Source organism: Antennarius striatus, chromosome 4 (assembly GCF_040054535.1).
Source record: "Antennarius striatus isolate MH-2024 chromosome 4, ASM4005453v1, whole genome shotgun sequence".
Classification (NCBI taxonomy): domain Eukaryota; kingdom Metazoa; phylum Chordata; class Actinopteri; order Lophiiformes; family Antennariidae; genus Antennarius; species Antennarius striatus.
Window position 1 is genome coordinate 6,705,910 of NC_090779.1, and position 24,923 is coordinate 6,730,832.

The 24,923-nt window shown below is 42.7% G+C and overlaps 1 protein-coding gene across 1 annotated transcript in view; it reads right to left on the reverse strand.

The window, feature by feature from the left end:
- Positions 1-2,756: 2,756 nt before the first annotated feature.
- The window catches only part of mbtps1 (membrane-bound transcription factor peptidase, site 1), a 28,383-nt gene continuing 6,216 nt past the window's right edge, over positions 2,757-24,923 (reverse strand). Inside the window, exons 3-23 of the mRNA XM_068313890.1 lie at positions 21,303-21,566; positions 19,810-20,025; positions 19,546-19,656; positions 19,222-19,331; positions 18,087-18,203; positions 17,757-17,824; positions 16,736-16,838; positions 15,729-15,880; positions 12,449-12,610; positions 11,390-11,534; positions 11,045-11,233; positions 10,235-10,407; positions 10,003-10,118; positions 9,760-9,916; positions 6,620-6,744; positions 6,455-6,532; positions 6,215-6,355; positions 4,888-5,019; positions 4,653-4,779; positions 4,069-4,199; positions 2,757-3,618 (exon numbers count right to left, since the gene is read on the reverse strand). Coding sequence (XP_068169991.1) covers positions 3,413-3,618; positions 4,069-4,199; positions 4,653-4,779; positions 4,888-5,019; positions 6,215-6,355; positions 6,455-6,532; positions 6,620-6,744; positions 9,760-9,916; positions 10,003-10,118; positions 10,235-10,407; positions 11,045-11,233; positions 11,390-11,534; positions 12,449-12,610; positions 15,729-15,880; positions 16,736-16,838; positions 17,757-17,824; positions 18,087-18,203; positions 19,222-19,331; positions 19,546-19,656; positions 19,810-20,025; positions 21,303-21,566 — 3,023 coding nt within the window. The 3' untranslated portion in view covers positions 2,757-3,412. The remainder of the gene's footprint in view (positions 3,619-4,068; positions 4,200-4,652; positions 4,780-4,887; positions 5,020-6,214; positions 6,356-6,454; positions 6,533-6,619; positions 6,745-9,759; positions 9,917-10,002; positions 10,119-10,234; positions 10,408-11,044; positions 11,234-11,389; positions 11,535-12,448; positions 12,611-15,728; positions 15,881-16,735; positions 16,839-17,756; positions 17,825-18,086; positions 18,204-19,221; positions 19,332-19,545; positions 19,657-19,809; positions 20,026-21,302; positions 21,567-24,923) is intronic.

Genomic DNA, 24,923 nt, shown 5'->3' on the forward strand with positions numbered 1-24,923 from the left:
TCTTGTGAACTTAAATCATGGCTCAAAAAGTTTGCCGCTGTCCAACATAGTTAACTCTTGGCTCTGAGGGTGCAAAGGCAGGAAAGGAGTGTGTGTAAATAGGCGTGATGTGAGGGGAAGCAGGACTGTAGACATCTGAAGATCACTCAGACAGTGGATGGGGAGAGGTACGGGCTGGTGGGATACATGACGAGTGCAGAACCGATGATTTGGGGGAAGGGGTTTCAGCTCAGCGTCGCCACGGCGTTTCTTTCAACTGCCTGTCTAGGATGTGAGAATACGACCTGATTGGCCCAACAGGAAATCCTTGCATCTGGGAACTGTGGTGGGATCGAGGGCATGTGACCCCCACTCACCACCAGCTTTCCCAAATCTTGTTAGCACAGCTAGCTGGCTCTGGGGTCATTTCCCAGTTTCCCAAGGTTCCAAGGGAGATTAGGGCGTCATCCAAGAGGACGGTGACAGATTCACAGGCTGATCTGGCCTATTAGGCTCGGATAAGGAGGCAAAGCTCAAACCCCCAAGCGCACCGACGCACATCACCTCTGATGAAATCAACGTGCATCACTGAATTCAGCCCACAAACAACACTAAAGCTGCAAGTGAGATGGAGTTAATCCATTCGCTGTATAATTTCTCCACAGAAACACTTTAAATTAAGCTGTTTCAAAAGCCCGTTGTAGAAACAAATACATTTCATCTATGCTAAATGAAGAATAATGAAGAACTGTCTAAAGGTGAGTTTAACCTCCAGTTATGTTCAGCCAATTAAAAACTTGTGGTGACTGCAGTTCAAAAACCGCTTCCAGGACATTTTTCTGACTCAAGCAGTGCAGAAACAAGCATCAAGATTAAAACTGTAGGAAAAACACAACAACAACTTATTCCAATTTTAACTGTTTAATTTATTCATAGTCTTTTAGACTGTGAAATAAAGAAAAAATATTTACAATACATTTATAAAAGTCATGGAAGTTGATGAATTACAGCATCAAAGAGTAGAAAAGGCTAAACAGCTTGAAGACAAAAAGACTTTCCAAGATTGTGAAATCTGCAGTTTCCGATAAGCAGCTGAAGATGAGATGATTACTGATTGTCTCACCTTCAAGAATATCAATGAATGATAAGGTAGGAATGAGGAAATTTACCCGAGGAATATCACCTGAGGAACAAAAAGTGAACGCATGAGGCAGTCATATGGTTGAGCTGCTTCTTATTAAATACATTAAAGAGGTGGTCCATGATGGACGACATCTTTTTCATACATGCTATGAAAAAGATGTAATAAAATCTTTTCTAGGTTGAACTGAGATCAACAATCATTTAAAAATGGAAGCGCAGACTCAAGCCCACATGTGTAAATGTTCATTGAATAGCATTAAGTTTCAGTTCTACTAACAGACTGCTCCTGCTGCTGATGCAGGTACTGAAAAGAAAGAGCTGATATCCAAGGCTTGAGTTGTCAAAGTTATGGCAGTAGTTTGTTTCAAGGAGAGGGGACATCTCCCCACCCCAGGTTGATCAGTTAATAGAAAACAGCCCTCCTGGGAGTAGGAAAATGTCCAACAGAATAACAGCTACCAAATAAGAGTTGTTTGTAGATCATGATTTACAGTTGAGGCCATTCTTTGTGATGTTATTTCAATGTTTCTACACATTTTCCTCTCAAGCTGCAAACCTTATAATTCTTCAGTTGTGCATTTTTAGTCCTATTATTGTATTATTTTTATTTATTTATTTGCACTCCGCATCTAGCTGTCATGTGTACCACATCTCGTCTTCTGGGAAGAGGGAAGTTCAATATTCTTTCAATCTAATGTCCCAGACTCAACATCTACAGTATATGCGAGTTCACTACGTCCACATGTACACAGATTTATATGCTTTGCTAATATCCTTGCGTGCTGTCAGGGAATCAAAGGCAATCAGCCTAAATCGCTCACACTGAGATTAGAGCTTTCTTATTTTTTCATGAGCTTACTACAGCTCATGGAAAATAAACATGTCTGCAGCCATGTTTATAACAATGTGTCCCCGTGCAGCTTCATGTTTAATACCTTTTCACAACTTGGACAATTGCAACAGTCCTTGCAAATTGGGAAGAAGGGCCAATTTGAGCTTGATACTGGAGGAACAAATGTCTTCTCTCCATTCATGTCAGGAGGCTGTTTCCCTGCTAACTATGCAGTCCTTCATGAATGTTGTGTACCTCTGTTCATACTGTATGCCTATAGAAAGACACGTTAGCTATTATAGCAGCCTTAATATAAAGACCCAGAAGTCACAGGATCCAGACAGTTCTGGTTAGAATCCGTCAGTCTGGGTCTAAGCCTCTCGCAGTCCACATTTGACCCACGGTCTGCTAATTGGCTACCCCTGCTTGAGATGTTGCTAGGAATGTACAAACATTACATCTGAGAAAGACTAGAAATGGATTCAAAAGCATCCTCAATTTAATTATCTGTGTATGTTCTCAGTTATCCAGGTCATGGTTATCCAAAGCTGTTTAAATCAATCCACTGGACTTTCTTAAAGTGGACTTTCTTTAAGTCCAGCGGATTGATTTAAACAGCTTTGGAGAGGAGAACACAATTTATCAGGGAATCACACGACAAGACGATGTGGATCTGCTGAAAGGAATGTGTCCTGGTTTGTACTCTTTCTTCCACCAGGTTGTGTGTCCAATAGTTTTCATGAAATACTGCAAATAAACATACAATGGGATAACCAGGTGACAAAAACCAAGCAGATCACTTTGATAATGCTTTTTAATTGAAGATATAATTGAAGAAGTCTGTCGAACGTCATGAAGGAGGAGATGGTCAGTTCATTCATTATAGAAAATATAAAAGCAATGAAAAGACAGATTTTAAACAGAAACAGACAAGACATAGTACAAAACATGGTGGTAACAAAGAAATGGTCCTCAGCTTGGAAATGTCTACATGATTGAAGGTGTGTGGGGTTCACTCTGTGTTTTATTCTTAAAACGAATACTGTGTATTGATTATCAGTGTGTATGAAGAATGTGTTGGGGCATGAGCAAATTCAATAAATATAAAAGTCACACAATTCATTCATAAGTAACAGTTTGGCCAAAGAAAAGGGAACGTGGACAACATGCGTGTCAAGTAGTTGTTTTCAGGGTCGGGTGTTGTTGTTGTCTTTAACATTAACACCTTTCTTTAGTCCAAAAACCGGAAGAAAGCCATGAACGGACGAGTGGACGAAAAATGTTTTGGCATCCAAGACACATCCAAAGTGTGTTCATGTCTGTTTCAGTTTATGACCATTTGGATGTTTGTTCCCCTGATGCTCAATCCCGCTCCATGTTTTCCAACTCCAGTGATGCTGCGCAACACAAGTTGTCCTTTTAACAGCGTGTCACTTCTGGAGGTGACTTCAGTTCCGGTCAAACTGCGGGGGTTTTCCCAGTTGTCGTCGTCTGTTGCTGCTGGAGGTATGTGGGCCGTTTGACTCGGGGTTTCCTGCGTTTGGGCTTGCTCTTCGCCTTTGTGAGCTGGACCACAAAAAAGGACAGGACCACCATCGCTCCCAGGAAGGCAAACACGGGGATGGTCTGGCCCACTTCTTGGTTGTAGCGGCCGGGCATTATCCCTGATGGGGGTAATAAAGAAAACCTCATTCTGTGTCTCGCCTTAACAATAATACGATCACTGCCTCTACATTAGAACATAAATCATAATGCTAGTAATACTAGTACCATAGTCTACACCGAACAAGACTCACACACCGCAAATTGTCCTGGAGTTTTCTGGTTTACACAGAGGACAACTATAAATCTGAGTTACAGTAAAAATGACCAATTTAATGAATAAAAATTAACTTGTTATCTAATTTTAGGCTACAGGGAAGGATATACACATTCATCACATTTATGTTTGTCACTTGGATAATTAATAATGTATACAGAAAGAAAAATCGTCCTTCCAGGTCTTAAGATTCTGTCGACTTTTTAAGAAAATGTTGTCTATGGCTGAGTGAAAACATCAAAATACAGAGAAATTCAGATCTAATAGTCAGGTCAAAGTAAATATTTAAATCTACCTCCAGGGATGTCCCAGGCCCCACTCTCCCCAGGAGACAGAGGTCTGACCTGGGGCCGGTAAGCCCTCACGTTAGGTAGAGCCACTTTGTCCAGATCCACGGAGAGAAGCTTCTGGTGCTTCCAAAGGTTACTGAGAACACAAAAGGAGAAAAGAGACGGAACAACGTGTGAGAAAAACCTGTAGAACTGTTAGTTTGTGTGTTGAAATAACTGGAAGGTGAAATTGAAGAAAACGTCACAAAAGATATATTAGAGCAGAGTTAGGGTACATTAGAGTGGGGTTAGGGTACATTAGTGGGTTTAGGGTAGATTGGAGTTAAGGTACATTAGAGCAGGGTTAGGGTACATTAGTGGGGTTAAAGTACATTAGTGGGGTTAGGGTACAGTAGAGTGGAGTTAGGGTACATTATAGCAGGGTTAGGGTACATTAAAGTGAATCAGCAGAAACTTCAGGTAAACAAAGCACCACAATCTGACAGCGAACGTCTGAGCTGAGGACAGAAAAGGATTCATCATCTCAGCTAGAATTTAATGTGGAGAGCTGTAATTGGTGACCCCACCATTAATGTTTCATCAGACATACCTGGGTGCTGTCTCATTTACTGGCTGTGGCTTTGCCCAAGACAGGTGGGGGCAGGCTGGCAGTGGGCGGGGCTTGGGGTCACCGAGGTGAGCCTCTAGAACTTTGGAGTAGCGATAAAGATGATTGCCTGGAAAAATGAAAAAAATATACCTGAATTATACCAGTGATAAAAGCAAAAATTAAGCATCTAGAAGCCGGACTCAGCAGTCTGTTAATGTATCATCGTCTTTCTCACCTTCCAGTCTCTGTGGCAGGGGGAGCTCATGGCCTGTGGGTGGCGGCACCCTGCTGTGGGAGTGGCTGAGGCTCGGAGGGGTCATACTGTAGGACGTGTACTGAAGAAGAGCGTCCAGCAGCCAGAAACAGTCTGAGGAATCAGATGCAGCAAAGCTTTCCTTATTGGTTGAGCTCAACGTAAATTCATTTAAAAGATTTCAAAAGGTGCACAAGGTTATTTTTGGAAAGAAAAAACAGACTTCTTTTCCTCTTTAAAGATTTAATTATGATGGACTGACACAATCTCTCCATGATGTTATCCTGTGCGGTGGCGGACCACTCGTCCATCAGAGTTTAAGCCTGGGGCTCCATGATAAATATGTGGAGGATGGTCATGCTAACACAGGTTTTCATTGGGGTTTAGTTCGGGTTCATGGGACCAGAATTTAAGGAATACAGCGCGCCCTCGTTACTCGTAGTTAATGCGCCACGAACCACGAATTCTGCGATAGAGCGACAAACTATTTATCTTATTATTCACGGTAAACTTTTATGACCCTCCCCATACTGATATTAAACCACCTTCTATCTGTATTACCTTTTCCCACACTCTTAACGGCTGATTAAAGCACTTTTGTGTCTCACGGAAGTCCTAGGCTCATGAAGCATAGCGCACTTCCAGATGCCGTCGGCCAATAGAATGCACGTACGGTATCATGTGACTGCCTACCAAAAATCTGCAATGAGGTGAAGTTGAGAGTTTTGATACGCAAATTCACTTGGGCGCACTGTATTTGTAAATAAGTGCAGAGAGCTGTTTGACCATCTCACCATTCATGTGTAAAATAATCTTTGAATGCATACTGAGATGTGTGAACGCATACATGAACCTGTAATTAACCTGTAATTGCAAGCAATTAAAGATTCGTCTCCAAATTTACAAACCTTTGTCCACAATCTGAGATTAGTTTTTGCATTTTCAGTTACATACAATTTGAGAAATAGTCACACAATTCTTAACACACATTTTTGAAACGACAACGGTTTCTTATGGCTGAAGTGTCCCACGTGCAGACGCCTGGTGAAGTTCTGCCATCAGTTCAGTACCATAGTACAGTTGTCGGTTCAAAATTCCTCAAAACCCATGTTATTTATTTTAGTTTGGGCAGGTACAGGACGACTATTACTGCTAGTGATCTGTAATGAATCAAAAGGAGGATATGGCGCAAAATTTGTGTCCTACACGAGGATTCACAAACAATTTTAAAAAAAAACAAACTCCAACTGGGTAAAAAATTGGCTGTTAAATCTTTTTTTTTCAATGACAATACATGAAGAGACGTCACCTTTCTGTCTGTGGCTGTCATCTATGCAGTTAGAATCACCATACAGGGCAATGCGACCTCCCCCATCAGATGGTGTTTGGTATAACCCAAGGATGGGGACCCCCTCCACGACCGCCGTCTCTTGCTTTAACACTTCTAGCCCTATAAAGACAACAAACAGACGTTCAAGTTGTCTGAGGCTGCTGACCACCTCGGCGCTATAAAAAGCTGGGTTCAATACTTCGAGAGGAGTGCTGGTACCTTGGTCCTTCAGATTCTTGGCAATCACTATTCCATCCTCTGGGAAGCGGGCGATGCTGCAGCCTGAAGCGTAGTACACTGAAAGAGAGAAACACTCATCTCTGTCGTCTAATCTAAACAGGATCAGAGGGACGGTCCATTCAAACGGAGGCGTGTGTGTCTTACTGTCATGATCTGCTAAGGTGAAGTCTCCTTCATAGAGCCCATCACTGAAAGCCATCCCCCACACTGAGATCAGGTCGTTCAGTGCTGGAACGTTAGCGCCCCCTGTGTCTGGCATCCACCACTGCCTGCAGGTTACATTAAGAAATTCACCTTTTTAGGGAAAAAGGCCTAAAAGTTTAAATAAAAAACAATCCAATATTGTCTGATTCTTCCTCGGCAGAATTAAGATCCCAAAATGTCTTCAGGGAAGTAAGGAGCCACATTTTCACAGAAACAAACTATCAACTCTACTTGGATAAACATGCCTCCAGGTTATTGGCCGGATTTGTAATTTAAAATATATATACTGCATATCTATATTTTTATAGGAGAACAATAAAGAGCAACACAAATATATTCATAGAGTGAAGAATAATTCTGCTTTCTGTTTTCATTTGTCAAGGAAATGCAGCACTGAATAAACAAACCTGAAATGAATCATCGCTGCTTGTTTGAAACTGAATTACTCAGCCCAACATTTTGAAGCCACGAAGCCTAAATTTAGCTGTATTTAAGAATTTTAATCCTGGAGACTTCCTGTGACAACTTGAGAGGGATATGAATAAAGCAGCAAGAAGCCGTGAGTCATTTTTAGCTGAGCATGAAGAGCTTTGAATCTGCAGAGTTGTGATGTATTACATCGATTACCAAGCGAGGAGGCATAAACAGAGTCTGACACTGCAGAGAATAGCAGCACAGCAACCGTGATTAACAAGATAAACTGCACAACACAGTTTATCTTGATATTCTAGGGTAATAAAGCTGCTGGTGAAAGCTGGAGCTGTTTAATTATTGAAGGGTCCCATAATGGAGGAAGAGGGCAGGTAGATTATTTTAGAAGATGGGCTCAGAGATTCCAGCTATAGGAAAGAGAACCAGTGCTGCATTCAAGTTCTTACAACTCTTTAATTTAGTGATTTAGATCAGATGAAGATTTTTCAGTTCTTAAAAATGATCTATCGTGATGTGGATGATGTTTGTTACAGCAAAAATGTTGCCGCAATCAGAGTTGATGCCAGTTCTCATTTTAAGCTTATTACAATTGCCTTTATGGAGTGTTTTCCAGTGTAGCACACTAACAAAATAGAGCTGCTAATGCTACTTTTAAAAACTGACTGATAAATTGATTGTGAGATACCATAAGTGCCCATAGTGTCTTCTTCAAATAGTTCTCTTGTCAAACAGTCTTTTCAGGAGGATCATAAATGGTCAACAAATGATGCCAATCCTGATTACTTCTTCTTAAAATAGATAATCAATTGTCAGAAAAGTTGGAAATAAAGTTTATTTTCTTTGAACGCTTCATGGCTATCCAATCAAGTTCATTCATTCAATTTTTCTGTCTATATTAATGACAGAACCAAATTTCATCGTCTTGTAAAAGCGTTTTCTGTCATGTTAGCTTTGATTTAAAGGTCCCATATTGTGATTTTTTAAAATTCATGCCATTCAACTGCCAGATGTCTACACTGTATTTGAAATGTCTTACCCCAAAGTGATCCGTGGTCCTCAGTATCTTTCACTGAATCACTTCCGCCCCAACAAGCTTGGTTTTAATGGGGCGTGGCTTGGAGGTCCCTATCTCCACCCACCTCCCCCCTCTAAGCCTCCTCTATCAACAACTTCCTCCCCCCACGCGTTCATTTTGTTTTGATTCAGTGTCGGAACGGTCGTCAGTCTTAAAGTTTTCTTTCAGTAAGTTTTTTACTACGTATTTCGCCCTTATTTTTCTCTTGTTTGTCTCTCACGTTGATAACTGTTGATTTCTCTGCGCTGAGCATGATGCTGCTTTCAGCCGAACGTGACTCCGTTGTTCATTATGTAAGCACATGGGTTGATCCTACTGAGACCATCAGTAAACATTACGTAGAATTTAAATAACACAATGTCTGCAAACGGGACAAAAATCAGTGGAGACGACAACCGATGTTTGACGAGATAATTAAAACTGTTTCCTCACAATTGTCATGGACAATGTGCGATCGCTAGCTAACAACACTGAGCAGCAACGCTACCGCCGGAAAGCAGCTAACAGTTACCGGTAAGTGGTAATACAATAGCAGATGAGTACTGCATACTGAACTGTTGGCCGCCATCCCTACTTTACCTGCGTCCTCTAACCTACGTCAATATAGCATTTTACTCATAAGAAACTGTAAATAAGGTAAAAATGTTCTCTCTCTCATCTCATCTCTCTCTCACCCTCACCTTTTGATTTCTGCCTGGATTATTTCACATGCAGGCTTCATGTCAGCTGAATGTAACCCTTGACTGGTGACTGAATATCTGTTAGGCTGCAAATAAAGGCAGAGGCTGTTTGTTTATGAGCGGTGTGGATACACGAAGCTGTGTTTGCTATGATGATGAGGATACACCTTTAGCGGACATGCACACAAGTGAATGAAGCGGAGCTAACTAGTTAGTCAAATGCTAGCTGACTTCAACAGTGCGTGAGGAACTTTCAGTGTGTACCTCTGAGCCAGGACATTACCACACAACGCTACCGTAGCCTGAACTAACTCCCCCTCGGGGAAGACCACGCCTATAACCAGGTGGACAATCAAATATGAGTCAGGATAGGTCAATTTACTCTATCAATCATCCCAGAGATGATGTAAGGTTTGGGGATTTATGAATCCGATCATTTTTGATTGTGTCCAGCCATGAATCCAAAAGATTCCAAATATCTATTGATGCAGGAAGCGTTTGTTTTCCAGATTTTAGGAGTTGGTCAGGTTAGGGAGGACCACTGTGTATATGTAGAGACCTAAAAAAATGTGTTTTTCATAATAGGACCCCTTTAAGCATCCGACAACAAATCTCAAGTGTTTCTCAGGAACATTAAATATTCACGGCTTTATAATTATTCATGAAGCTGAAGGCTAAATAACTCGATTAACTGCTTAATCAGGATGCTGTCTGTGTGTTGTCATTAGATTTAACTGGCAGCACAAGCAACACGACTTCAGTCAGACAAGAAAAGAGAACATGTACACATCTCATCAGTAAAATAACAACTCTTAATTTAGCAGAAACTACTGTATTCATATTGAACCCCATCTTTTATGATATGTCAAGAATCAGCAGGGAGTTTGGAATACCTGGTGTTTTCATCGTAAAACTTGACCTTCCTCATGACTGACGTGTTGTACCAGTCACTGAAGACAATGAGAGACAAGCCATTATCAATATCCCTCCTTAGTTTGGTGATCTCTTCAGGAAAATATTCCTCCTCGCTGTCCACCATCAACAACGTTCCTACAGAAACACAACAACAAAAAAACTTTTCTTTCTGTTGCTGAACCACAAACAACAACCTGCAGCTCCTGTTTCTGCATTCTTACCGTACTGGCTGGCATCGAAGCAGGTGAGGGGCGACCCCAGCACCTCCACGAAGTACCCCATACTCCTCAGGTGCTGGTACATGTCCCTGAAGTTGGTGTGAATGTGGTCCCCATTCCTGGAAAGAAATATCACACATCTTTGATGTTTTTTATGGATTTCATATCAAAATGAAAAGTTTTTGCATGGTTTTGATGCAGATGTTGAGTTAATGTCTGCGTTACGTTCACACACCAGTCTAGAGGGTCGTTTTTCATGCGGAGATTGTCTCGGGGGAAATAGCCGGGTGGGTAGCGCAGGTTGTGGTACTGGTCCCACAGCACCCTCTTACTGCGGGGAGGAGTTGCCACAATCTTCACCTTGATGGGCAGTTTGACTGTGGAGGTCAGCTCGCCGCCCACCTCAGACTGTAGCAGGGCAAAATATAAGAGGGTAAATAAGATGATTTACACGTCACGTCAGTGATTCTAAACCTGGGCTACCCCTGCAGGAACCACAGCGTGACCGGATAAAACAGAGTCGCTAATCCTTAACTATGATTTGACAAAAAAATAAAGCTGCATGATTGTTGTTAGAGGAGAAACATTATACAAAGAAACAAAGCAGGTAATTTTTCACAGATTGAAATGATGACATGTTCCACAAGGATTCAGAGAGAGGAGAAAGATGGCATTTTTTAAATACCATTAATTATAGAATCATCGAATATTAAAGCTCCATCTTCATTCACTATGTCTTAGCCTTTAATCCCCTCAGGTCTACATGGAGCAAAGAGTATAAAATTCTACTTCAAATACAAAAATGTGAAGTTCTCAGTTATCTAGTCAGTTCTGTCATGAAGAAGCAGGTAATTGTCCAATAGCAGTTCAATGAAAACATATCGCGCTCTTCAGACAACCAGTAAACTTCTATCCATGTCTGGATGACACCTCCCAGCAGCCCGTCAGCTCAGACCCAGTCAAGCCCAACATCGCCTCAAAACAAGTGGATGAAACAAAATGGCCAGAAGTGTAAATGGTGTCACAATAACACAAGAAGACTCACATCATTCTCAGCAGGAGACGCCACTGTGACCATCACATGACCTTGAGCAATCCCTTCCCAGGATGCTGCTTTCTTGGCCACAGAGATGGACACTGCCAGGTACCCGGCCCACGGCCACAGCACTGGTGAATAAGAGACTGCCACTTCGATGTGATCGCCGTTCTGAGGGAGGTAGGGCTGCCAGATCGGCTGAACAGGGGAAAGAAACTGTTAGAACCCTTACTAATTTCTAGACATCCATTTGAATGACCATCAGGGCACGCACGGACGACGAAAGAACAACAGCGTGTGTTCTTTGCAGAGTAAAAACTGAATACAACAAAAAGAAAAACACATTGTGTGCACCTTGTCCACAATTCTGCCTGTGACACCCATCCCATTGAGGATGGTCACATTGACGATGGCAGGCATTCCTCCATAGTAGATGGGCTGAGAGCAGTAAGGCCACATGTACGGACACTCTGTCAGGTCGATGTAGCTGGGAGACAGACTGTTAGGAGACAAGACCAGGACATGGTTCGACTCTTTGTTCATGGTAGCTGGTTTTTACGGAACAAACTTAATAGAAGAAGGGGAGAAAAAAACCCAGAGAAAATGATTTTTATAGCAGGATTCCACAACATCTTTATCACAAAGCAGGACTAAAACAAATTGAGACAAATGTTGTTTTTTAAAAAAACAAGCAAACACCTGAAGCAGCCTTTACAAAAACACAGACCTAATGTACTTAATTAATATGGTGAAAAAAATCCTCCTTTCAAAAAGTCAACATGTTTTATAAGAGATGGCGTAAACATTTCATCGACCCCACCTGACTGGAACGATTAAAGGTAGATTTTCAATTTCTACACATGAGAGGGACACACAATTTTACGTGGGAATATGTTGTATTATGTAAACTCATATGCACCACCTTTGGAGCTGAGTGCATCGGCCAACCTGAGCCTTTAGCTAATGAGCGGGATGTTGCTACCACTCTATGATTCAGTCAGTTTAAATGAAATTAAAGCAGATTAAAATTATACACCTGACTAACCCCATTAAATAATCCAGAGAACTCTAGCACTGAATCATGCACTAAATCTACCTCATAAAGCAGTCGCTTCTGCAGAATTTATCATCTGGTATTCTCCTACCGAGATCCTGCTGTGACTACAAATGGATACCAGATACTGTCCTTCATGAAGGAACATTCCTCTGAACACTGATTCAGTCCATTTGATTCGACCCTGCTTCTCCCAAGGCAGAAAGCTGAGACAGGCTTCACTTCCTTTGGTTATGTAACAGTGATGTACACACCTGGTGTGCAGAACTATATGATGGAAAATGATCAGTGAAGCTTTATGGGGTTTTTCAACCGTGACCTAGCATCTGCTGCTCATGTAGGATCTAAATGACATGTACCTGGCCTGAGGTCTGTAACTGTTGAGGATCTGGTAGGCTCTGATTAGGTCGAGTTTCCCGTGGCCCTGCTCAAACATGTTGACGCCTGGCAGCCTGCGGGCCGAGGCGATCAGAGCCTGCTTCATGGAGGCTGGGTTCACCAGCTCCCTGTTCAGGACAGTGCTGCAGGAGAGAGGAGGGCAGGTTGGATTATATTATGTCTGTGGCTTTTAATCTAGAATCTGGAGGAGACAGGGGAGATGAGCTGTATTGTGTGTTTGTGATTCTCCTGAGAAAAAACAGGGAAGCGGTTATGATGTTAAATCTAGAAACACTTCTTCTTCTTTTCCTTTCAGCTTTTCCCTTTAGGGGTCGCCACAGCGAATCAATTGCCTCCATCTAGCCCTGTCCTTTGCATCCTCTTCTCTCACACCAACTACCTTCATGTCCTCCCTCATTACATCCATAAACCTCCTCTTTGGTCTTCCTCTAGGCCTCCTGCTTGACAGTTCAAAACTTAGCATCCTTCTACCAATATATTCACTATCTCTCCTCTGGACATGTCCAAACCATCTCAGTCTGGCCTCTTTGACTTTATCTCCAAAACCTCTAACATGTGCTGTCCCTCTGATGTACTCATTCCTGATCCTATCCTTCCTGGTCACTCCCAGAGAGAACCTCAGCATCTTCATCTCTGCTACCTCCAGCTCTGTCTCCTGTCTTTTCCTCAGTGACACTGTCTCTAGACCAAACAACATCGCTGGTCTCACCACAGTTTTGTACACCTTTCCCTTCATTTTAGCTGAAACTCTTATATTACACATCACACCTGACACTTTCCTCCACCCGTTCCATCCTGCCTGTACACACTTCTTCACCTCTTTTCCACACTCTCCATTGCTCTGGACTGTTGAGCCTAAGTACTTAAAATCCTCCACCTTCTTGATCTCTTCTCCCTGTAACCTCACTCTTCCACTTGGGTCCCTCTCATTCACACACAAGTACTCTGTCTTACCGGCTAACCTTCATTCCTCTCCTTTCCAGGACAAACCTCCACCTCTCTAGCTTCTCCTCCACCTGTTCCCTGCTCTCACTGCAGATCACAATGTCATCTGCAAACATCATAGTCCATGGAGATTCCTGTCTAACCTCGTCTGTCAGCCTGTCCATCACCATAGCGAACAAGAAGGGGCTCAGAGCTCATCCCTGATGATGTCCCACCTCCACTTTGAACTCCTCTGTCACACCTACAGCACACCTCACCACTGTCTTACAGTCCTCATACATGTCCTGCACCGCTCTAACATACGGTACTTCTCTGCCACTCCAGACTTCCTCATACAATACCACAGTTCCTCTCTGGGCACCCTGTCATAAGCTTTCTCCAGATCTAAAACAACACAACACAGCTCCCTCTGGCCTTCTCTGTACTTCTCTATCAACATCCTCAAAGCAGCATACTGGATCTTTAGTACTCTTTTTTTGGCATGAAACCACACTGCTGCTCACAAATGTTCACTTCTGCCCTTAGTCTAGCTTCCACTACTCTCTCCCATAACTTCATTGTATGGCTCATCAGCTTTATTCCTCTGTAGTTACCACAACTCTGCACATCTCCCTTGTTCTTAAAAATGGGCACCAGCACACTTCTCCTCCATTCCTCAGGCATCTTCTCACTATCCAAGAGCCTGTTGAACAACCCAGTCAGAAACTCTACCGCCACCTCTCCTAGACACTTCCAAACCTCTACAGGTATATCATCAGGACCGACTGCCTTTCCACTCCTCTTCAGTGCTCTCCTCACTTCATCCTGACTAATCTTTGCTACATCCTGGTCCACAACAGTCACCTCTTCTTTGTTCTCTCTCATTTTCCACGTTTATCAACTCTTCAAAGTACTCTTTCCATCTTCCCATCACACTACTGGCACTAGTCAATAGACTTTTGTCCCTATCCTTCAGGTTACACCGTCTACACAAGATGTAGTCTACCTGTGTGCTCCTACCTCCACTCTTATAGGTCACCCTATGTTCCTGCCTCTTCTGGAAGAAAGTATCCACTACAGCCATTTCCATCATTTTTGCAAAGTCAACTACCATCTGTCCTTCTGTGTTCCTCTCCTGGATACCAAACCTGCCCATCACCTCCTCATCACCTCTGTTTCCTGCACCAACATGTCCATTGAAGTCTGCTCCAATGACAACTCTCTTCCTTCTAGATATGCTCTGCATCACTTCATCAAAGTCCAACCAGAATTTCTCCTTCTCCTCCAGCTCACATCCTACCTGTGGAGCATACCCGCTAACAACATTGAACATCACACCTTCTATTTCTAGCTTCAGACTCATCACTCTATCTGACACTCTTTTTACCTCCAGGACATTCCTAACAAACTCCTCCTTCAAGATAACTCCTACTCCATTCCTCTTCCTATCTACACCATGATAGAACAACTTGAACCCTGCTCCTAAACTTCTAGCCTTGCTACCTTTCCACCTGGTCTCCTGTACACACAGTATGTCTACCTTCCTCCTCTGTATCATGTCAACCAACTCTCTACCTTTTCCTGTCATAGTTCCAACATTCAACGTCCCTACTCTTAGTCCTATACTCTTGGTGTTCCTCTTCTCTTTCTTCGTGCGAACGCACTTTTCTCCTCTCCTTCTTCGAACAACAGTAATCCAATTTCCACCGGCGCCCTGTAGGTCAACAGCGCCGATGGCTGTCGTTGTTAACCTGGGCTTCGACCGATCCGGTATGGAAGTCATAGGTTTGATTCGCATCTTTGATTTGGAAAAAGTTTTATGCCGGATGCCCTTCCTGACGCAACCCTCCGTATTTATCCGGGCTTGGGACCGGCACAATAAGACACTGGCTTGTGCCCTCTTGCGGATACATTTAAATCTACATTTAAATCTAGAAACACAAGCTCACAAAATCATCTCTGTTACAGCTAGGGAAACACCAGCGTGTAACACGATGATATGAACTGACTGATATTAAAACACCACATTAATCAACAACACACACATTTCACTTTCTGCTAATGTAGGATTGCAACACATCAAACACCTACGTATATTTGATGTCAACCAGGGACAGCCAGCCTCAGGTAAAACTACCAAACCTTGGGCTCTGAATGATCAAGAGACTTCTCTGGTTCACTACACCTCACTAAAAACACTGGCTGAGGTAGAGCTTGATGAAGAGTTGATCATTTGCATCAAGTGTGTCAAAAGAGAAAAAACAGAAAAGGAAGAAGAGAAAATACAATCAGGAAAGCTCAGTTGATGATACAGACCTGGCCAGGAGGGTGACGGCACCAGCCACCACAGGAGAGGCCACGCTGGTGCCAGACAGAGAGCGACACCCCTCCTTCATCCCTGACCCCCGAACACCGGAGCCGTAGGTGACGATGTCAGGCTTCACTCTGCCATAACCTCCTGGCAGCTCCTGTGTGGACAGACGTGTCATCAAATAAAGGCAGCATGCATAAACACAATGTTTTATGCAGCTTAACCCTCTACAGTGCCTCTAAACTCAGTTACATTTACACAGTAAAGTTAGAATAGCTCTAAATCCCCACATGTAAAGTGTAGGAATCACTGGACCGACATGCAGTTTGAGAGGACACTCAAGGCCACAACACAACTCAGAGCTCCACTGCTTCCAGCCAAAAACCAGAGCTCTTTCTCTTTCATGTTGTTGACGTAGCCTAATGGGGAAAGTTACGTGAATGGAATAATTCTGTATTTCTTGACTGGAAGTGCTGCATGGTAAAAGAAATTTAAATAGCCCACAGCTACATTGACCCTATTACTCAGGTTTCTGTCTGACGTCTGTTTTACTGTATGCACAGCACGTAACAACAAACAGAGAGAGAAAAAGGACAGAGTAAAATAAAATGGGCAGAAAATGGAGACTGGGGTAGAAAGGTGAGAGGTAGTGGGAAGACAAAGAGTTGAGAAATGTGTTTAAAAGGCTTTTAGAAAGATTTCTCAAGGCAGGAGAGCCTCTTCATCGCTGACACCAGCTGAGGGGCAGAAAGACTGACTAGATCAGAGTGAAGTGTTCATCAGACATCTGCCAGGAATACCACTGTGTGTGTGTGTGTGTGTGTGTGTGTGTGTGTGTGTGTGTGTGAACTACTGATGAGAGGTAGACTACAGATCAGGAGCTTACATATCTGCTTCGCTTCTAAAGCACAGAACAGGTCTCTGGAGCAGCCGTCTGATAAATGATGGGGTGTGTATCAGGCTGGGAGGTGGGGGGGGGTGAGGCAGACATTGTGCTCGTGCAGCGACTCACCCAGGTGGTCATGCCTCTGGAGGAAAACCTGGCGATGTTGTCCTCAAAGTCGATCCCTCCAACCCCGATCACATCCATCTGGTCTGCTGGGTTGTTCAGGGTGCTGAGAGACAGACAGAGAGTTAAAGGAACTGTTCACAGTTCGTTCTAAAAGGAGACTGAAACAACTCTGTTTTCTCCATTTAATGCTCTCCTACAAAGTGGAGCAGTCAGCAGATTTTCTCAAAGATCATGACAGGATCTGGCCTGGAGGTCACTGGGAGAACACGAGCAGTGAACGTGGGGAAGAAACAATGATTCCACTTGGTTCTAATTCTAATAAAATAATCAATAGTCATTAATTACAATTTTCAGATGTACTTTTTTAAGTTGTCCAAATGTAAACTACTGTTAAAGCGACAGTTTGTGCTTCTTTATCTGTATCATATTTACATGATTGTTGTGGTGTGAGCTGTAGAGTTTTAGATATACTGGCTGTATAAATGTCTGCTTTCTTTGGAATATCAAGGAAACAGATGGAACTCCACTTGTTCACACAACAAAAATATGGTTTGTAAAACTCAACATTAATTTCTATTTATACAGAAATTGTGGTCTGGTTACTGAAGATAATCCACAGAACTTGTGTATTCTTTGTCTTGTTTATCCTCTTACTACCCAACTGACACTTCACCTAGTGTTTATCACAGAAAGGGTCGACCACTGCACAGATCTGTATAACAGGACAACATTAGAACAATAGAGACGCATAAATAACACTACAAATAAAAGATCGTATTTGGTCTTTTTGATCCTGGTGTCAACTATCCTTTTAAAAATTGTCGGGAACTTGTAATGTTGGTTATACCATGAACTACATGACATTATAAACATCATTCTCCAATGATTGAGGTTTCTGCAGGATTAAGTTTGAGACATTTTTCAAACCACATCACAGGACACGTTTAAAAACCTGCAGATAGCCTGACTGAAACATGAGTCTATGTAGCCCTTCTTCACAAGTTGTGTATGATTAGCATACCCATACAGAGGTCCATCGTTGCCAATAGCAGAGACCATGATCACTCTGTTAGCTGTCAGTTCCCAAACCTGTGTGTCAAAAGAGAAAACTCATTGAAACCTGGAAAAAGACAGTTTTGTGAGTGGTGATATTTACATACTACTTTGGTTAATCTTAACCATCTTTTTCTGACCACCAGAGGTCTGTCAAAGGGCGAAGATTCACCAATAACTTGTAGCAACATAATGTAGCGTTTGTTATTGGAGTTTAAAATAGATGACATTGTTCTAACATGAATTTGTGTGACGATACGGCTCGACCCTGTTTCTGGATTCAGGTGAGTGTTTGTACCTTATCAACAAAGGGGTGGTCCATGAAGTCAGGCCCCCCGATACTGAGGTTGAGCACATCAATCTTTTTCAGGATGGCATAGTTGAAAGCATCCAGAAACCACGAAGTGTATGATACCTGGCGGGGGGGGGTGTTACAGAGAGAGACAAAGATGGTACAATATGTGTCAGATACAAAACAGGGTTTGTTTCATGACAGAAAAACCCTCACAGAACATCAGATTGTGGTTCTTGTTTCGGTGCATCGAGCTGCATTTAACTACACATTAAATGAAAAGCAGCCTTAATTTCTAATAAATCAGAATTCATCACTCTTGAATGGAAAAATGATTGAAATTCAATTCATAATGACATTAAACTTTGAGATATCATCTACAAGAAATTTTTGTTGGCATGTAAAGTTATTCGTTTTCATTCCAAGAGCTTGATGAGAGCTTCTTCCGTTCTTTTCCGGCTGGAGCAGAGTTGTGCGGTGAGACAAAGACACTGAAGAAACTAGACTTTGTTGCGGTGCTGTTGTGTGAAAAGGCGTCCCTCATGTATCTTCTCCACTCTTGCTGTTCACTGTGCTCCGGCTAGCAGAAGCCTTCTCCCCCCACAAAGCTTCACGGAGTATATCTCCATGCACCATTAACTTCTAAGCGGGCTAATCCGAGGCGATGGGACATTACTTGTGTTCTGTCTCTGCTGTGTTCTCCTTGTGCTCGCTGCGTAGTTTATAGTCAGACGATCTGGTTCGCCATTTGTTTCACTTGTTAAAATCTTTCTAACATTGTTTTTACTGCCGGTCTTCGTTCTGACTGTAATGTTTCACTGACTAAGAACATTTAATGTTATTTTTCATCGCAGACTTGTCATTGTTTGCTAAACTGATGTGCGCAGGTGTCTATAGATGATCAGTTACATAACTGCACAACAGTAAAAAAGAACTTTTCTAAAATAAAACCGGGACACTTTTAGGATTGGGTTTTATCACACATTGGATACCAGTACTATTGCAATTCCCTGTTCCGAGTAATTTTGTGATAACTCAACATATTTTAATGAACACTGACATCCTCGTGGTCACGCCTCCCATTTTTGTGCATTATTATTATCAAGGCCATGTATGTGGAGGGCATGTGTGGCTGCTGTACCTGATTGTTTGTGAACACTCTGAAAATGTGGAGCTCAGAGTCGGGAGCAAAGCCTTGACACTCCCTCATGCTGGCTATCACTCCTGCTACAAACGTACCATGGCCCAGACCTGAAAACAGGACAGCAGACCGATCACCAGCCTGTCAGTTTTCCCAGAACACAATTCTCTCAACATCTCCAGTTCAGTGTACACCTACTACTTTTGTGCACACATCACCTTCTAGTACACATGAGGATTTTCAGATGGATTGTGATTATTAGTAATAATGCAGCCTTGTCCATTTTGAGAACTAGCCCTCATTATGACTGTTTGTCCTCCTCACCATCATCCAGAGTCTTCTCATTGGTCCAGTTGGTCCTTTCCTTGACATTCTTAAAATGAGGATGTTTCTCACTCAGGCCTGTGTCGAACACGGCCACCTTCACACCAGAACCTGCACGCGCACACGCACACACACACACACACGTTCATTTAAAGTCAGGAATTAAACACGAATCTCGTGGTTGACAATCCTTCCTTTGTTTAGCGACAGATGTCGCTATCCCCACCACCCTGGCCCTCAATCAAGGCAAGTCAAAGCTCTAACCGGTGTGACCCATCTGCCAGAGAACGTCTGCCTGCAGGATCTGGGCAACATGGCGGGGGATGGCCCGTAGCAGACGGCGGCTTGAGTGGCGGCCGGTGGCGTGCCAGAAACCCGAGGCTAGTGACAGGCTGGTTCGTCGAAAAGGACGGGACGACTGCCAAGACTGCCATTTTTGTGTCCCCCGGGTGGAGTTGCAGGGCGCTGCAGGTTCAGATGCTGCGGAGAGAAATCACAAGCATTCTCACATGTGTTAAAATAGTAATGCTTTACGTACGTGAACACAGCTTTACAATTTAGAAAATCCAATGTTTATTGATTTGAGATTCTAATCAGCCACAAAAATATTTTCATTGACTATGCAGCTAATATTTAGATGGCGAGTCACCGCTATCTGCCTGTACAGACCCTCTTTCCGACAACATAATATCCCCTCATCACATTTCTCTGACTTCACTGCTTCTTTCCTTTCTCCTATTTTCTTTCTTTGAGGCAGGGATGATCATTGAAACTAATCTTTTCACAATTTTAATCCTTGAGACAGAACAAAATCGTCAGGAGGTCTTCTGAAAACAGCGGCAAATCCCTGCAAGGCTTTTTGAAGCAGGAGTGAGACGCAGGTTATCTTCCCTTAATAACTTTTCTCCTCCACACTCACAAATGAAACACAAACAGTATGAAGTACGAAGCGAACACGACGAGCTGTTCCTGACTATTTTCACATTTTATCATTATTAAAAGATTTCAGACTATGAAAACAAATACTTCTTCCTTCTTTCTATAGTAAAGGCACAGGTGTTCCAGAAAATAAGCAGATATTTCCCCATGCCACCTGTAACGCACCTTCAAAGAAGCAGATGAAAAGTGAGCTACAGTCATTTCCTGCTCATCTCCTCTAACAGCGCCCATGAAGACATTTCCAGATAATCGCTGGACCCCCCACCCCCACCCCAACCCATGCCTCCAGGCTGTAATGCTGCTTTAAAATGTTCCGTGGGCTAGAATACCTCGTGGTTGTCCATGTGCTCGAGGGCGAGGCGATGACTGAATGTGTTTTTTTGGCAACCATTTCGCGTTCTCCATACCGACAATGCATGTGTACATTCAGGCAGGGGGACACACACTGAAGCTTTTTATCCCTCGCCAGGGACAAGGCAGCCCCACCCTGTTCAGGCAAGCCCCACCAGACTGAGTCAACTACTCCCTTGCAGGGCGAGTTAAGACAGACGTTTCTCTGTCCTTCCCATCCCCCAACATCCCACACACACACCCCGCGTAGCATCAACACCTCAATACTGGCCAGCATTCACATTCAGATGCACAAACTTTCTCAGACTTCAAACGCAGCAGATGGACGAATGCATCCTCTGACCGACCACTGAGACGTCGTCAACTAGCACGCCATCAGCTTGTGGACTTTTAATTTGTCTTTGTCGCCTCAAAGACACCCTGATCCTTTTTTTTTTGTCACAATACCACAATATTGTCAGACTTACAGGGGAAGTATTTGAGCATGCGGAACACTTTGCGCTGCGGCGTCACCCTCTTAATGTAAGGGTGGTCCTCTAAGGTCAGCAGGCTGCTGGGCGAGGCTTGCCGGATGTGAACAAGCTCGAAATCAGATGGGAAGTCAGAGGCTGGGTTTTCTCTGGGAACAATGTACCACTCCAGCTGTCCGTCACCAGCATTCCGCAGGGCGCTGCTAATGTACAGGCTGCGAGCTTTGGCAGAGAAGTACCCTGTGAATCCGATGATGTATTCTGCAGAGGGAGACAGGAAAATGTTTTACAGACCAGACAGGAGGAGTACATGAGAAACGACTGAACCGTTTTACTGAGACGTCACTGGGAAACGAAGCGCCTTGATAACTTCACTTTTACTGGTCTCAAAAACACAAAAAAAACACTGAAAGTTTTCAGGCGATTAAAAACTGTACAGCTTGACGACTTACCAGGACTTAGGTGTGTGTCATTTCTATCTTTGCCAATGAGAGCTGGGGGGGGGGGGGGGTTGATGATTGTGTTGTTTATTTGTTTGTGAGTGTAAACAGCTTAACTTACCAAGTTTGGGACAAATTTAACTGGAATTTTATGGAAGGGCTCTGAAGAGGGGAAGTGATTAAATTGTAAGGCTTGTTCAAAGGGTGGGTGAGAGAAATGGAATTATCATGCCAAGCCAATCACTGGCAGAGTTGGGCAGGCCATGGTGTTGCCATAGTAGGATTTGTTAATCTGCTTGCTGGAGGTATTGTACGTGGTTCTAGTTGTAATACTTTCATTACAGAACTTGAATTTTCCATCCCTGTGCTTTTATTCTTTCTAGTCTTTTCCGTGTCAAGGACTTGCATGTAATTCTTTTATAAATAAATGCACTGCTAATATTTTAATGGCTTATAAAAACAGCTTCCATCAGGTATTTCACATTTACTTTCAATCCGATTGTTTTCTCTTCCTTGCTGAGATGGATGACAGAAAAAACCCCACAAAAGCATTCTTTTGATTGTTCTGAAACGGGACGAACAAGTTGAAGCACTGAGTCAACTGTGTTCACCTGCATCAATACAAATACTTCAGTTAAGCTGTCAGGGTTCATCAAATTAATCGATTTAATGAATCGAAACAAATTGTAGCTGAACTACAAGGGGCTGAGAATCATTTAAAGTCAGTATTTCTACAACGGTTTTATTCTTTCAGCTGAACTGTTGCAAAGCAAAGAAAGACTAAAGCCATCATCCCAGCCACGCGCTGATATTCTCACATCTGTCTGTGCTTTGACTGCTTGGTCAAAACAGTCAGGAATCAAAGCTTTTTCAAGTAGTAACAATTCACAAATGTTTAGCCCTCAGGAACCTATTAAAATGGCTACACACATTACCTAATCGGGTCGCAAAAGGGCCGTCTCATAAAAGTGTAAAAAAAAATGTAATAGAATTTTTTTTTCTTTCAATGCATCAGATCTTTTCCATTACTTCAAACCTATCCATAGATCTAAAGGTTATTATATATTTTTTGTTATTATACTGTATGAGTTAATATGAAATTTGCCTGTTTTTCTTCCAATGGGAAAAACACAACATATGGACTATTTCCAGGTTAGTGCACAGTTAAATATTTCTGATAAAGATATTACAACTATTGGATGAATGTTTCTGCAGGTGTGTAAACACAGTGGATCTGTGTCTGGGTTGTGGGGTGATGTTGTCTTGCTGCAGACAATGAAGATCATGTTTCATTATAACATGTTAGTATTATTGTATATAGTAATATCATATACATATATAATATATAAATATATAATATATATGCTTATAGTATATGAAAAACATTGAGAGAAGAGGATTCAAAGGACAGGGCTAGATGAAGGAAATTGATTCGCTGTGGCGACCCCTGAAGGGAAAAGACGAAAGGAAAAGAAGAAGTATATGAAAAACATGTGGTTATAACGGAGTCAACTGGACCATTTTTGACCCTATTAGGTATTGTGTGTAGACATTGAAAATCTGCTATTCTATACACTTCCAATGACAGCCATTAAGGAATTTAGATAATATACATGAAATAAAATTACTGGCAAAATTTCATATATTTAGCCTTTTGACCAACTGATTTATTGGGAGAGACACACATAAAAACAACAAAAATGTCACTTTGGGTCCAAACAGTGCCCAACGGTTAAGACTCGGCAGGCGCCTCGGCAGTCACCTCCAGGCCACTGCCGAGGCGCCCTTGAGCAAGGCGCCGTCCCCCCTACAAGATGCTCATTGGGGCGCGATTTTTTCACGCGACCCGTCACTCTGCCTCCCCTGTAACTCTATATGTGTCTGAAACCAATGTGTACCACATGTATGTACTTCAGTGAAGTGTAAAGACAATTTCCCCAAGAGGGATCAATAAAGTGTGGATTATTATTATTATTATTATTATTCCTCAGCCTTTCTGAAAATCCATCACCGGTCAACCAAGCAGCAACAGACCCAACAATGATTGTTACGTTTCATTCTTCAAATGTTTCTATCAAAAGAGTAGAATCTTGAAAGCAGGGCTTTGAACCAGAATTTTTTGCCAATCAGTTTGTTCCGAACAGAAACGGAATTATAACGTTTCCGGTTTTGTGTTCCACCCATAAACTGACGTTCCTGAACCAGTTAGAACAAAAAAATTAAGTTCCTGAACCGGTTAATAACGTTCCTTGTAAATATAAATATGTAGGTGCCGTATTTTGCGCACCCTAAGACGTGCTTGAAAGCCTTAAAATTTCTCACTAAGCGTCTTATGTGTACGCTGAGTTCCAAAATCTGAAAAAATGTTTTTGTGTGACTTTAGTCAGCCCTCCGCCAGATCGGCCATTGTCCACCGACATAGAACGTATTACGTCACTACGTACGCCAGCAGCGATGGACCAATTAGAGAACTTGACGCGAGGCTACGTCCGGCACACCTTCGGTAGGTACCGGTATAGGGTATATGCTGGTACTGTACCGCAGGTATGCTGGTAACCACATTTGTTTGGCTTAAGACCCCCGACAATGACATCAGCGAAGAGACACGCTTACGACGCAACATGTAAACTCCAGGCTATCAGTTCCGGTTGTTCCGGTTCACGTAAAGAGACCGGGGGGCTTTTTTCACGCTTCGCTATCTCTCTTGATCTGTGACTCCATGCCCCCCCACACCACCGCTTCTGTCAAAAACACGTCAAGCGGCTGAATGCGGAGCTTGTCATCATCCTGGAGGATTAACGAAAGAACTCCAACCGCTGGACATCGGTGTGAACAGAGCCTTTAAAGTCAAGCTGCGTGCGTCGTGGAGCGATGAATGAGAGACGTGAACACACGTTTACCAGGACTGGAGGCAGTGCAGAGCGAGTTACATCCCCACAAAAGTTGCGTGGACTAACGTGTCTACTTCGACTTTTGTCCGATGTTTCTCAAAAGCCGGCATCATTACCGGACAGACACCCGGAAACCAGACGGTCAGCGATAGAGAAACTACCGAGATAGTCAATGCAGATCCAAGATGAGGACTTTGAAGGATTTAGTACAGATTTATCAAAAAATAAAGAAATAAAAACATATCAAAATAATGTTGGTGTATTTTTTTAAATTTAAACACGTAGTA